At 46.3% G+C, this 14,453-nt stretch overlaps 1 protein-coding gene across 1 annotated transcript; it reads left to right on the top strand.

Moving 5' to 3' along the window:
- The first annotated feature begins 4,431 nt into the window (after nucleotides 1-4,431).
- On the top strand, nucleotides 4,432-13,898 carry KICS2 (KICSTOR subunit 2). The gene is made up of 3 exons (XM_077265169.1): nucleotides 4,432-4,952; nucleotides 9,045-9,333; nucleotides 10,607-13,898. The coding sequence occupies exons 1-3, from the start codon at nucleotides 4,466-4,468 to the stop codon at nucleotides 11,415-11,417; spliced, it is 1,587 nt and encodes a 528-aa protein (XP_077121284.1). The 5' UTR covers nucleotides 4,432-4,465; the 3' UTR covers nucleotides 11,418-13,898.
- Nucleotides 13,899-14,453: the final 555 nt, after the last annotated feature.

Genomic DNA, 14,453 nt, shown 5'->3' with positions numbered 1-14,453 from the left:
CTGACAAATTCAATGGACGAGAGAGTTCAGAAGCTTCTTTCGAACAAGGGGTCCTATGTGCAAATGTAACATCACCTAGAATAAAGTTTTCACTTGAAAACTGTTTGATTTCATTTTGTAATAAGCTGATAATGCTTATTACTTCACAATTGACCATTTTTTTTTTTGTTCAAAATGAAAAAAAAGGTTAAACTCTGCTGTGCATAATAATTTGGAACATGCATTTTGAGTGTTTATTTTTTTTAAAAAGATACTGTTTTCATTGGCGGTTTGTTCCAAAACATTGCAATTATACTAGAATAGTAGATGAGACTGGAAAATAACAATGACTGCAATTCAGATAGGTAATTTAGAGAAAATATGAGGAAATATTATTTGCATAATAATTTGGAACACAGTGTGTGTATACACACACACACACACACACACACACACACACACACACACACACACACACACACACACCCCCCCCCCCCCCTCCCTAGATGGTGGCCCGATTCTAACACACACTAGATGGTGGCCCGATTCATCGGGTATTCTAAAATATGTATCTATATAGCAGCCACATAGTATATAGCACAGGCCACGTAGTATATAGCAGACAAATACTACGTGGCCTGTGCTATATACTATGAGGCTGCTATATATATACATACATATTGTAGAATACCCGATGCGTTAATACATACAAAACAGCCGCGACCAATCAGCGACTTGGATTTCCATGACAGAGGCCACATATGCATATCCACGTAGTATATTGCACAGCCTACGTAGTATATTGCCCAGCCACGTATGACACAGGTTAAAAAAATAAACATATACTCACCTTCCGCAGGCACGTTGTAGCTGTGTCGCCTGTGTGGGGTGCAGGTGGCAGCTTCCGGTCCCAGGGTGTGATGACGTCGCGGTCACGTGACCGTGTCGTCACGGCAGGTCCTTGTTGCGCAGGACCTGTGATGACGTCGCGGTCACATGACTGTGTAGCGGTCACATGACCGTGACGTCACGGCAGGTCCTTTCCGCGCAGGACTTGAGACGTTGCGGTCACATGACCGTGACGTCATGGCAGGTCCTTCTGCCAGACCATCCTTGCCACCGGAACGTTCCGCTTGCATCGCGAGTAGCAGGAAAGGCGGCGTAGGTGAGTATATAATCATTTTTTATTTTTTTTTATTATTTTTGACATTAGATGGTTTTACTATTGACGCTGCATAGGCTTCCGGGCAGTGAGTGCGGGGAGTAAGGAGCGGCCATTTTCTTCCGGACTGTGCGCGTCGCTGATTGGTCGTGGGTGTTTTGGATTCAATGACAGACAGAGGCCGCGACCAATGAATATCCGTGACAGAAGGACAAACAGAAAGACGGAAGTGACCCCTAGATGGTGGCCCGATTCTAACGCATCGGGTATTCTAGAATATGCATGTCCACGTAATATATTGCCCAGCCACGTAGTATATTGCCCAGTCACGTAGTATATTGTACAGCCCACGTAGTATATTGCCCAGTCACGTAGTATATTGCTCAGTGATGTATATTGCCCAGCCACGTAGTATATTGCACAGCCCACGTAGTATATTGCACAGTCACGTAGTATATTGCCCAGTCTCGTAGTATATTGCCCAGTCTCGTAGTATATTGCCCAGTGACATAGTATATTGCCCAGTCTCGTAGTATATTGCCCAGTCACGTAGTACATTGCCCAGTCACGTAGTATATTGCCCAGCCATGTAGTATATTGCCCAGTCTCGTAGTATATTGCCCAGTCACGTAGTATATTGCCCAGCCACGTAGTATATTGCCCAGTCTCGTAGTATATTGCCCAGTCACGTAGTACATTGCCCAGTCACGTAGTATATTGCCCAGCCATGTAGTATATTGCCCAGCCACGTAGTATATTGCCCAGCCACGTAGCATATTGCACAGCCCAAGTAGCATACTGCACAGCCCAAGTAGCATATTGCACAGCCCAAGTAGCATATTGCACAGCCCAAGTAGCATATTGCACAGCCCAAGTAGCATATTGCACAGCCCAAGTAGCATATTGCACAGCCCAAGTAGCATAATGCACAGCCCAAGTAGCATAATGCACAGCCCAAGTAGCATAATGCACAGCCCAAGTAGCATAATGCACAGCCCACGTAGCATATTGCACAGCCCAAGTAGCATATTGCACAGCCCAAGTAGTATACTGCCCAGTGACGGAATATACAGCACAGAGCCACGTAGTACACAGAGTTAAAATAAAAAATAAACATATACTCACCCTCCGAAGGCTCGTTGAAGTCCTGGCCCTGTGCGTGGTGCAGGCGTCAGCTTCCGGTCCCAGGGTGTGATGACGTCGCGGTCACATGACTGTGACGTCATGGCAGGTCCTTCTCGCGCAGGACCTGTGATGACGTCGTGGTCACATGACCGTGACAACCGCAGGCGGCAGCTTCCGGTCCCAGGATGGTATGCCAGAAGGACCTTCCATGATGTCACGGTCATGTGACAGCGACGTCATGGAAGGTCCTTCTCGCAGGACCTGTGATCACGTTGTGGTCACATGACCGTGACGTCATGGAAGGTCCTTCTGGCATACCATCCTTTGGACCGGAACCTGCCGCTTGCATGGAGCGGTCACAGTAGCGTCGCTAGGAGCGTGAAAGGCGGCGGATGGTGAGTATAGCAGGGTTTTGTTTTTTTTTTATTATTTTTAACATGACATTTTTACTATTGATTCTGCCTAGGCAGCGTCAATAGTAAATAGTTGGGGACACACATGGTTAATAGCAGCGGTAATGGAGTGGGTTACACCGTGGCCCGTTACCGCTGCCATTAACCCTGTGTGAGCAGTGACTGGAGGGGAAGGGGATTATGGAGCGGGCGCCGGGCAGTGACTGCAGGGGAGTAGGGGAGGGACTAATCGGACTGTGCCCGTCGCTGATTGGTCGCGGCAGCCATGACAGGCAGCTGGCTCTACCAATCAGCGACTTGGATTCCATGACAGACAGACGGAAGAACACCTTAGACAATTATATATATATTTTTTCCCCTTCCACGATCCCATAGACTTGCTTTGTCTATTTAAGATGACACCAAATTGGACATGTCTCCAATTTTCTTACTGTCTGAGGAAAAAATCAGACATGTGTAAAGCCTTATATAATATTTTATAGATAGCTATGTGAAGACCTCGGATAGCGCATGTGCTGAAACAAATGGTTTGGCTGTGTATACCCTAGTGCAACCATACAAGTTATCCTAAGAATGCATTGTGGATGTGTCCATGCACTCAAAGTAGGATGGTTGCACACCAATTCTCTTCCAGCATAGGGACCAATTCGCATGTCAGATTTTCACAAATAACTCTCACTATGTTATAGTCCATGGGGCTATTCTTGTTCCTGCGTATTTTTGTAGACTGGTCCGAACAAAAACCACTGCTCAGACTCCAGCAGTACAAACACCTCTGTCTCCTTGCCTCGGCTGTGATCAAGGTCTGAATCCTGTTCTGATAGTTCTGCTGCTTTAACCCTTAGGGTGGTTTGCACGTTAGTGACCGGGCCAATTTTTACAATTCTGACCACTGTCCCTTTATGAAGTGTTAACTCGAACACTTCCATGGAACCTGGTGATTCTGACATTGTTTTCTTGTGACAGGTTGTACTTCATGATAATGGTAACATTTCTTTGATATTACTTGAGTTTATTTGTGAAAAAAATGGAAATTTGGGGGAAATTTCACAATTTTCCAACTTTATATTTTCATGTCCTTGGGGGTGGGTGTGTGTGTGTGTCGCCATTTTTCCTTTCGCCTCAGGCAGCAGAGAGGCTAGGTTCACCCCTGTATAAGGCTATATGTGCAAGTTGCAGATTTGCTTTTGTAAAATTCTGCGTGGATTCTGCTTCTCATGGCAGAAAACGCAGTTGAAATTCCGGGCGGATTTGATGTGGATTTTCGTGTGGATTTTCAGCCAAGGTTTAGTTTTAGTTCCCAATATTGGTAATTGCAGCACAAGGTGTAGGCTCTGTAAGGTGGGAGCCGTTTTTGTCATTGATGCCACACATACCCATTATAACCTTTATCCTAGAGTGCGGACAGGTGGCGATTTCTTGTACCTTATAGTGTATTGTATGCTGCAGTTCACATGCACAGTGTGCTGCTGTAGCCTGTGGTTTGTAGAGTAGACATAAAGCTAGCCGCTGCACCTGTTCACACCTTGCGTTTCTCTGGAGGTGCTGTCAGTTTGGTGTCTCTGTATATGACAGTAGAGAATAAAACATAACACTAGGTTCTCCCAACTGCCCCCCGTGTCCCCGCAGCCCTGCCTGCCGCCTGCCGCTAGACCGGGGCTGTGGGGCAGTGATTCATTCTGAGCCCACCCCCTCCCCAGGACACTCCCATGTGATACTGTGCCCCTCACGAGGGACGGTACGAGATGTGATTGGTTGCTTTGTGCACGATCTACACGTGGCCACCATGTCTGCTAGCAATAAAGTTTTTTCAGAACGACAGCGTGACGTCACTCTTCCTGCGCAGTCACGTGGGCTAGGTAAACAGTCCGGTGTCAGGAGAGTTTCCCGGCGCTGGATCTTTCCGCGGGCTCGGGGCCGTGTTCCGTTCTCTCGCTGTATGGTTGTGCCCCAGCAAGCGGGTGATGCTCCTGCTGCTGCCCCGGAGCAGGAGGACGAGGATGACGACGACGAGCTGCTGCTGCTGATGACGACGTCGTCGGTGATGATCCCCCAGAAGGCGCCGCCGGTCACCGCCGAGCAGGGTGTGCTGCAGACGTTCTTCTCCCATCTCGGCCACTTCTCCTATGACAAGGCCAAGGACAATGTGGAGCGGGAGAAAGAAGCCAACAAGTCGGCGGGGGCGTCGTGGTCCAACACGCTGGCTGCCCTGGCTCACCTGGCGGCGGCGGAGAAGGCGTATCACAGCATGAGCTTCCTGGGCCAGAAGCCGGGTGAGACCTAGTGACCCCAGCCTGCTCGGCTGCAGCACTAAGGGTGGTGGGCGATGGCTACCCTCACTAAGTGATAGGAAGTCACCGCGACACGCCATGACCTATGCCCTGAGGGTGGTGAGTGATGGCTACCCTCACTAAGTGATAGGAAGTCACTGTGACATGCCATGACCTATGCCCTGAGGGTGGTGGGCGATGGCTACCCTCACTAAGTGATAGGATGTCACCGCGACACGCCTTGACCTACGCCCTGAGGGTGGTGGGCGATGGCTACCCTCACTAAGTGATAGGATGTCACCGAGACGCCATGACCTACGCCCTGAGGGTGGTGGGCGATGGCTACCCTCACTAAGTGATAGGATGTCACCGAGACGCCATGACCTATGCCCTGAGAGTGGTGGGCGATGGCTACCCTCAGTAAGTGATAGGGAGTCACTGTGACATGCCATGACCTATGCCCTGAGGGTGGTGAGTGATGGCTACCCTCACTAAGTGATAGGATGTCACCGAGACGCCATGACCTATGCCCTGAGAGTGGTGGGCGATGGCTACCCTCACTAAGTGATAGGAAGTCACCGCGACACGCCTTGACCTACGCCCTGAGGGTGGTGGGCGATGGCTACCCTCAGTAAGTGATAGGAAGTCACTGTGACATGCCATGACCTATGCCCTGAGGGTGGTGAGTGATGGCTACCCTCACTAAGTGATAGGATGTCACCGAGACGCCATGACCTATGCCCTGAGAGTGGTGGGCGATGGCTACCCTCACTAAGTGATAGGAAGTCACCGCGACACGCCTTGACCTACACCCTGAGGGTGGTGGGCGATGGCTACCCTCAGTAAGTGATAGGGAGTCACTGTGACATGCCATGACCTATGCCCTGAGGGTGGTGAGTGATGGCTACCCTCACTAAGTGATAGGATGTCACCGAGACGCCATGACCTATGCCCTGAGAGTGGTGGGCGATGGCTACCCTCACTAAGTGATAGGAAGTCACCGCGACACGCCTTGACCTACGCCCTGAGGGTGGTGGGCGATGGCTACCCTCAGTAAGTGATAGGAAGTCACTGTGACATGCCATGACCTATGCCCTGAGGGTGGTGAGTGATGGCTACCCTCACTAAGTGATAGGATGTCACCGAGACGCCATGACCTATGCCCTGAGAGTGGTGGGCGATGGCTACCCTCAGTAACTAAGTGATAGGATGTCACCGAGACGCCATGACCTATGCCCTGAGAGTGGTGGGTGATGGCTACCCTCACTAAGTGATAGGAAGTCACCGTGACATGCCATGACCTACGCCCTGAGGGTGGTGAGTGATGGCTACCCTCAGTAACTAGATGATAGGATGTCACTGCGACATGCCATGACCTGTGCCCTGAGGGTGGTGGGCGATGGCTACCCTCAGTAACTAAGTGATAGGATGTCACCGAGACACCATGACCTATGCCCTGAGAGTGGTGGGCGATGGCTACCCTCACTAAGTGATAGGAAGTCACCGTGACATGCCATGACCTACGCCCTGAGGGTGGTGGGCGATGGCTACCCTCAGTAACTAGATGATAGGATGTCACTGCGACATGCCATGACCTGTGCCCTGAGGGTGGTGGGTGATGGCTACCCTCAGTAACTAGGTGAGAGGATGTCACCGCGACATGCCATGACCTATGCCCTAAGGGTGGTGGGTGATGGCTACCCTCAGTACCTAGGTGATAGGATGTCACTGCGACATGCCATGACCTATGCCCTAAGGGTGGTGGGTGATGGCTACCCTCAGTAACTAGGTGAGAGGATGTCACTGCGACATGCCATGACCTATGCCCTAATAAAAGCTATTAATGCAGAAAAGAAGCCCATGTAACACTGTGTCCCTGTCAGTCCTTCCTCCTGGAGTACAGGCAACCCTATGACCTCATTCTGGCTGTTTACTTAATAACGTACACCACTGCCAGACTTTGCAGTTTGTTTGCACCATTGTAAAGCAGGTTCAAAGAGCAAACATGCAGCTGGTCTGGAGTGTCAATGTTCAGGAGCGCACCGCTCTCACAAAGCAGGGGCCGGAGGCTGGTAGTGGTGCAATTTTCAAGTTAAGAAGTAGAGCTGACCGCTTTAATGGAGTTGTTTGCAACCCATAAAATAACACAACTAGAACATGACCATTGTACAAAATCCAAATGTATAGATTGATGATGAAGTTAGATGTTAGTATATACTACTTGCTGCCTTTCTGAAATCTGACTTTCTTAACAGCCAAATTACAGCTTTAAAGTGGTTGTGAAGAAGTCGAGACATATCACAAATGATGAGGAAAAAATGCTGTTTATTAAAGGCCCATGTATGCCTCTTTTTGACACTTATGACATCTCTGCTGTACATGCCATACATCTCTCATAGATGCCTTTTTAAAATTTGGGGCTGTCATGTAGAGGTTCCCGGACACTCGCTGGCTTGTTTCCATAAGGTTACATTCACATATCCATGTGACAGGTTTGTGTGCTGTCCGACCCATCATTTAATTCATCCATGTAAGCAAAAAAAAAAAGCAAACAGGTCCTTGTCTCTGGTCTGTGATTCTTAGCTGCCATTTAGAGTCTATGTGGATCCACATAAAACTGATTACACGCTGAAAACATAGAGTTCCCATGAGTGTAATGTAACGACAAGTAAAGTTCGGGCAGCTGTATTCTCTTCCAATTATCGGCTGAGAGTCGCCTGTACAAGTCTGTGGGTGCATAAAATATATTGGATCCCATCGGAATGGCATCTGATTTTTACTGCTAAATTATGATCATTAACCTCAGAAACTATTTGATCATTCACCTTTTAAAATGTTGATGTGTAAAAACTGATGTCTCTCAGACGTATAAAAAAAAAAAAAACTGGAATGTGGATGACAACATAAATGAAACTGTCAGTTTCATCCGTTTTTAACTGATACATTAAGACTGTATGGATAAAAAAAAGTCCAGCCAGCCTACCTGCCATAGTGGGGAAAAATACAGATGAGAAAAAACCCAAGCAACTAGGGTGCCACTTCAGACACTTCAGTTTCTCTTGGATGGTAACACAAATGTGTGAATGTATCCTTAGGCTGCATTCACATGTCCTTCTGCCGCCTGATTATTTATTTCTTTTATTGGACCGCACACAGACTCCTTGAGTAAAATGGATCTGTGAGGCTCCTGTCCTACTTTGAGAATCAGAATAAGATATACTCAATGGGTCTTTATGCTTCCAGATAAAAAATGTGCAGCACCCCAACACTTCACACAGATGCATGCATGCAGTCTCTCTCATAGAAGGGAACTGAGATGGCTGCACATCTTCTCATCCACCTCTTCATTCATTCCTTGTCTGGATGATCAGGCAGCAGCTGCCTCCCTGTACAGTTAGATCCTGGGGATATGTCAAACTTGGAAATTCCAATTTTGGGCAACATATAATATGGAGGTGAAGGGGTTGTTGAAGCATGTTTCCTTCTTAATCGAGCATGGAGGGCCCCATCCACAAACTGGGTGGTACAGTTGAAGGGCAACCATCCAGTTCCCAGGAAGTATTGTGCACAGGTCCCATTAATTAGATTTGGGGCTCATGCAGACATGTGGGAAACTGTGGGTCTCCTGACCTGAGATTGACAACCTCATAGGCATATATGGCCCTGTCGAGTTCAGGTTGAGGGACACATGGACAGTCATGTTTTTCAGGCCTGCTCGGACTAAGTCTCACAGATGTCTGCATGTGAATGTGCAGTACTCGTACAATGTTGCTTGGAGAAGCCAATGGTGCAACAATGAAGAGAACGTGCTGTGAATGATGGCAGCTGCTATGTACCCAACTGCTATGTGAACACATCAGCCTCTTGAGCCTTAGGCCAGTATTTTCTGTGTACTATGTATGCAAGTCATTATTTTTCTCTTGATGATTGGGATGGCTGGATCCTCCTCTGTGCTAGTGTTTGGTAGATAAGATCTCCAGAACTGCCTCTTGCCATTGTAATCCCTTGAGTGTAGAATGTTTGCATGGCGCTGGTTATATTTCCGAGTCCTCCTGGGCTACATTGCTCACACCAGTGTCTGGTCTTGTCTTACAGGTGGTCAGTCATTCTTCAGCAGGAAGGATTCTATCAGAACGAATTACACCTCATTGTTCAATGAACTGAAGAAAGTAGTCACAATTGGTAGAAATGCCACTGGTGGGACAGCTCCTCACTTGGAAGAACTGCTTTCACATCTATCAGAACAACTCTGCTTTTTTGTTCAGGCTCGAATGGAAATTGCAGATTTCTATGAGAAAATGTACACTCTAAGCAGTCAAAAGTTTGTGAACACAGAGGAACTTGTGAACATCTTAGACACCATCCTAAAGAAGTACAACTCCAGGTGGGAACGATTTTCTTATTCCGGATTCTTTGTTCTACGACCACTAAACTGGTAAGGTTACAGTGGTGTTTCCCAATTTCCAGTCCTCAAGGCCCCCAACAGCCAATGTTTTTAGGATCTCCTTAGTATTGCACAGGTGATGGAAGTATTATCAAGGCATCAGAAACTGCCACAGGTTCCCTCACCTGTGCAGTGCTACAGAAATCCTGAAAACATGATCTGTTGGGGGCTGTGAGGACTGGAGTTTGTCAAACACTGGGTTCAACCATGTCATTGTCAACATGTTAATGTGTAAAGTGTTTCTTCACCCAAACTTGCCATATTTTAAGTTTCGCCCAGAATCTGACAGTAATGTATCAAAACATTTGTCTCATTTATTCACTCCTCTAATATGTAAGACAGAAGATTCCTTTAATATGTAATAAAAGGTACTTTCCATTTTTAGAAAAGTGAACCCCAAACAATTCCAGTAATGTAAAATAATGGAGTTAGATCCCATTCTCCTGCCATTGCTCCAGTCTCATAACTTTTAGCTGCAATGGTGATGTTGCGTCGACGGCTCACATCACCGCTGCAGTCAGTGGCTGAGCTCAGTGGTTTGTGCTGTGTGCAGTGAGCCCACTGATTGGCTGCAGCGGTGATGGGACTTGATGACGTGACGTCATCACTGCAGCAGTGATCGGAGCAGCAGCAGGGGAAGAGGAGTACTATCTGGAATTATTCTACATTAGGCCGGTTTCACACGTCCGTGGCTCCGGTACGTGTGGTGACCGTTTCCTCACATACCGGAGACACTAACACACGTAGACACATTAAAATAAATGTGTCTCTGCACATGTCAGCATGTTTTCACAGACCGTGTGTCCGTTTGCAAAACACTGAGACATGTCAGTGTTTGTGGGAGCGCACGGATCACATGGACCCATTAAAGTCAATGGGTCCGTGTAAACACGTACTGCACACGGATGCTGTCCGTGTGCCATCCGTGTGCGTTTTTTCTGTCATAGGGTTAAAATTGTGAAAATTGTTGCAATACACAGACACGTACAGCACACGGACCCTAAAAAACGTACTTGCGGACATCACACGGATCCCACACGGATAACTCCGGTACAGTTTTCTCCGGTACCGGAATTATCTGGACGTGTGAGACTGGCCTAACAGAAGTAGTTTAAGAACTGTGAAGCACAAAAGTGAAAACCTCTTTAACCCTTCTTATGCTGCCTACTTTCTTCTGGAAGTAATCCATGCATTTTCTATTCTGGTTTTATAGATTTCACCATCCTATATTGTCGCCTCTGGAAAATGGTTTCCAGCTCGAAGTTGATGTTTTGGTGCATCTTTTGAAGGCCCAGAGCCTAATATTTGAGTGGAAGTTCCTCCTGTCCCTTGTTAATTTGCACAATGCTCATACGAAGCTACAAAGTTGGGGTCAGATATTTGAGAAACAGAAGGAGACCAAAAAACATCTGTTTGGAGGACAGTCTCAGAAAGCGGTGCAGCCTCCTCATCTTTTCTCGTGGCTCATGAAATTTAAAAACATCCTGCTTGCCAAGTTCAGCTTTTACTTCCATGAAGCACTAAGTAGACAGACCTCCGAGATGAAGACCCTCACAGCTAAAACAAATCCAGATTACTTTGGAAAAATATCCAGCTTTATTAGAAAATACGATGCAGTCAACGTGTCCTTAATTTTTGATAACCGAGGATCCGAGAGCTTTCAGGGTCATGGGTATCATCATCCGGATTCTTACCGAGAAGCCCCAAAAGGGGTTGACCAATATCCTGCAGTGGTGTCTCTTCCAATTGAGAGACCCGCGGTTCATTGGCCGAATGTTATTATGATAATGACTGAAAAGAGTGCAGATCTAAACTCTTATGAAAAGGTTGTCCACTTCTATGATGATAAAGTGCAAAGTACGTATTTTCTGACACGACCTGAGCCTCATTTTACCATTGTGGTCATTTTTGATTCAAAGAAATCTGAGAGAGACTCCCACTTCATTTCTTTTCTAAATGAGCTGTCTCAATCTCTGAAAACCTCCAGGGTATATGCAAGCTTAAAGCCGGGCTCAAAAAACTAATCAGGAGTGTAGCGTAGTATTGTTAAAAGGTAAATTCAAACCCATAGCTGTATCCCTTTTATTGAGTTGGCATTTCCTATACTTCTCCAGGTATCTGATCCCTCCTCCACATTACTAAAGCTGGCCCTACAAATCAGATGAACTTGAGCAGAACTGGCTTCTCATCTAATGCGTAATCCGTTGCATATCCTATTAGAAAGAAGACTCGGGCATGCTGACTTAACATGCCTGATCCTTTGTGATAAGTGTCTGGCAGCGGCTTATTTCTCTCTTCCCTATTGAGTGCACATAGAGCAAGCATTTGGCCAACTGCTTTTTAAGGGTTTGTGCACACAACATCTTTTTCAGGCACGTAACCCAACTGAAAAAGCGCTCCATAAATGTGGAAAAAGAATATGCATTGCAATGTCAAAACAATTTGCTGTTTTTATGTTCAGTCTATTGAGCTTCTTTTATCCGCTCCAGGCTACTAAAGATTGAAAGTGGTTCAGTCACCACTCCCAGTTATTTTTATTTGTATTTCTGTGCTAGAGTGGGGCTACTAATCTAATTTCCCTAAGCCCAGTCTTATGCTTACCAGCCGCCATCTTCAGCTCTGCTCGGCGCTGCTCCAGTCTCGAGCCGCAATCTTGCAACCGCAACGTCTGACTGACCGGAAGTCCGAGTTAACATCCCCAGCATCTCACTGTCAGTATATGAGGGCCTCCTTCGGCTCCCATTGAGTTGTGACTTAGTTGATCGCCCAGCGAACACTGGAGCAGTCTGGCAGGTCACAGACTGACTGCAGCGGTGTCGGGAACAGCTGAAGATGTATAAGAATAGGGACAGGGTGCTTAGATTAGCAGCGCCACTTCTGTGCTGTAATAACAAAAAAACGCAGGAGCAGTTCTTTATAAGAAGTAACCTGACCATTCTTCAGGCCTTTTCTGCTTGGAAGCCACTCAAAATGTTCTAGAATAGAAGTTAACAAAAAAAAAAAAAAACCAGAAAAGACGCTTCAGGAAAAATACCACCGCTAGCGTTTTTGTTTTTTTTCCTGAAGCCTATTCTGCTTGAATAACTGAACAGGTATGCCAATGTCTAAAAGGCATTGTGTGCACATACCCCAAGGTGATGGTCCCGTCAGACTAGGCCTGTGAGGTAGAGCCAGTTTTGCTGTCCGCTTTTATCCTATAATCTGTTCTTCATCTATTGCCAGGGGCCAATTTTACGCAGCATGTATAGGAAAATATCTCTTAAGGGCGCATTTAAAAAATGATACAGTAAAGTATTTGTGCCTTTCCATATCTTCTAAGTTAGTCACTGGCCTTGTTTTAGCTTTTTGCAGAAGGGTTTGCCTTTTTCCTTCTCATCGCTTCCTTTAGCAGGTGATGATCCGTGGATCATTTCCTACACTCTATAGGTGGATCCCTGAAGCTCCGCAGAGCTGCCAAATGCAATACATCATCCAAAGAGCCGTGTACATTCACACTAGTCAGTTATGTGCTACTTCGCTGTTTTTATGGCTTTTAGTGTCGTCTTTTTATACACTGATCCTACCAGGATGGAGGCGAAAAATGTAATAAACTGTCTACTATTGTGACATGCCGGCAGTGATGGAGCCCTATTGTTGTATACGTTATACACCTTTCCACTTGATTTTTGTTTGATTCTTGCGTTCTACTGAGTCGGCAGTGGCCTTGTGATGGGGCATTTCAGCTTTCTATTGCTTTGAGTTCATGTTCTGGGGGTAGGTAGCCTCATCCCTGTTCACCACATATGTCTGAGGGACAGCGGACTGGATGACCAGGGATATGTCCATGAGTGCATTGCGGAATATAGTGAGGCAGATTGTGTTACCGCTACATTGTAATGAGGAGGATCTGACTATAGGGATCATGCCCAAAGGGAAACCGGCTGGCTGGCCTGCTATGTGAGAGCGGAAAGGCTGAGGTTAGCCCAACCCTTTTATTGTCCCACAAGTTGGCAGAGCATTCGTGTGTCCAAAAATGAAGCACAATGTGAGTATCGATTATCGGAGCAGCAGAAAGCGGTGCAATGCTATAAAAGTAAATGACTGTACTCAACCAGTATTGTGAAACATTGTTTTTAAAGTTTCTCTACATTTCTACTGATAACTACTGGTAGCTGCTATCTCGGTGCAGGAAACTCGGCCTCCTAATTTATATATTTATGTTTTTGTGACTGGAACGACTCTGTGAAAACTGGGTTGTGGCCTTAGTTGGGCGTCCACATAAAATAGGTCTATCCAACAAATATTGTATATTTTTACGTGATGCTTTAAAAGCAATTGTATTGGTTCGAAATCCAAGACTATAACAAAAACGACATCTTTTTCAGATCTGTTGCTTTTTATATTTTGATACCGCTCATGTGAAATATACATTGTTGCAATATGTTAAAAATTGAACGGGTATAAACAACTGCACTAATGGAGAGGTGTAATAAAGGGTATGCTGCTGAATAAAAATCAATTTGCAATTTCGCACTGTTAGAGCCTTTCTTTAATGGACACTGCTCTTTGTTTGTTCTTTTTTTCCTTTGAGGTCCATCTGTACTATTTTCTGTGCGTGCTCAACTTACAGGAATTTTTCAGGTAAAACAAAGACCAATATGGCTGTGCATAAGCTTTATGTGAACTTTTCTTTTTTTTTTTTCTTATTTCTTTGGTATTTGCCACTGAAACTCATGTACATTTTTTTACTTGTAGATTAATTTTCTGCATCTAATGTAGGTCTGTGGGGAAAAATCCGCAAGTAAAACTCGGCGTACGTCCGTGTGCGGTACGTGTTTTACACGGACCCATTGACTTTAATGGGTAATACGTGCGCTCCCACGAACACCGGCATGTCTCCGTGTTTGGCACACGGAGACACGGTCCGCAAAAAATCAATGACATCTGCACAGATGCATTGATTTCAATGTGTCTACGTGTGTCAGTGGCTCTGGTACGTGAGGAAACTGTCACCTCACGTAGCGGAGCCACTGACGTGTGAAACCGGCCTAAGACCAGGGGTCAGCAGGAGGTCCCTTCCA

The sequence above is a fragment of the Ranitomeya variabilis genome, chromosome 5 (genome assembly GCF_051348905.1).
Source record: "Ranitomeya variabilis isolate aRanVar5 chromosome 5, aRanVar5.hap1, whole genome shotgun sequence".
NCBI classification, from domain to species: Eukaryota; Metazoa; Chordata; class Amphibia; order Anura; family Dendrobatidae; genus Ranitomeya; species Ranitomeya variabilis.
The sequence above is the reverse complement of the archived record's forward strand: the minus strand, read 5'-3'. Positions and strand labels throughout refer to the sequence as shown.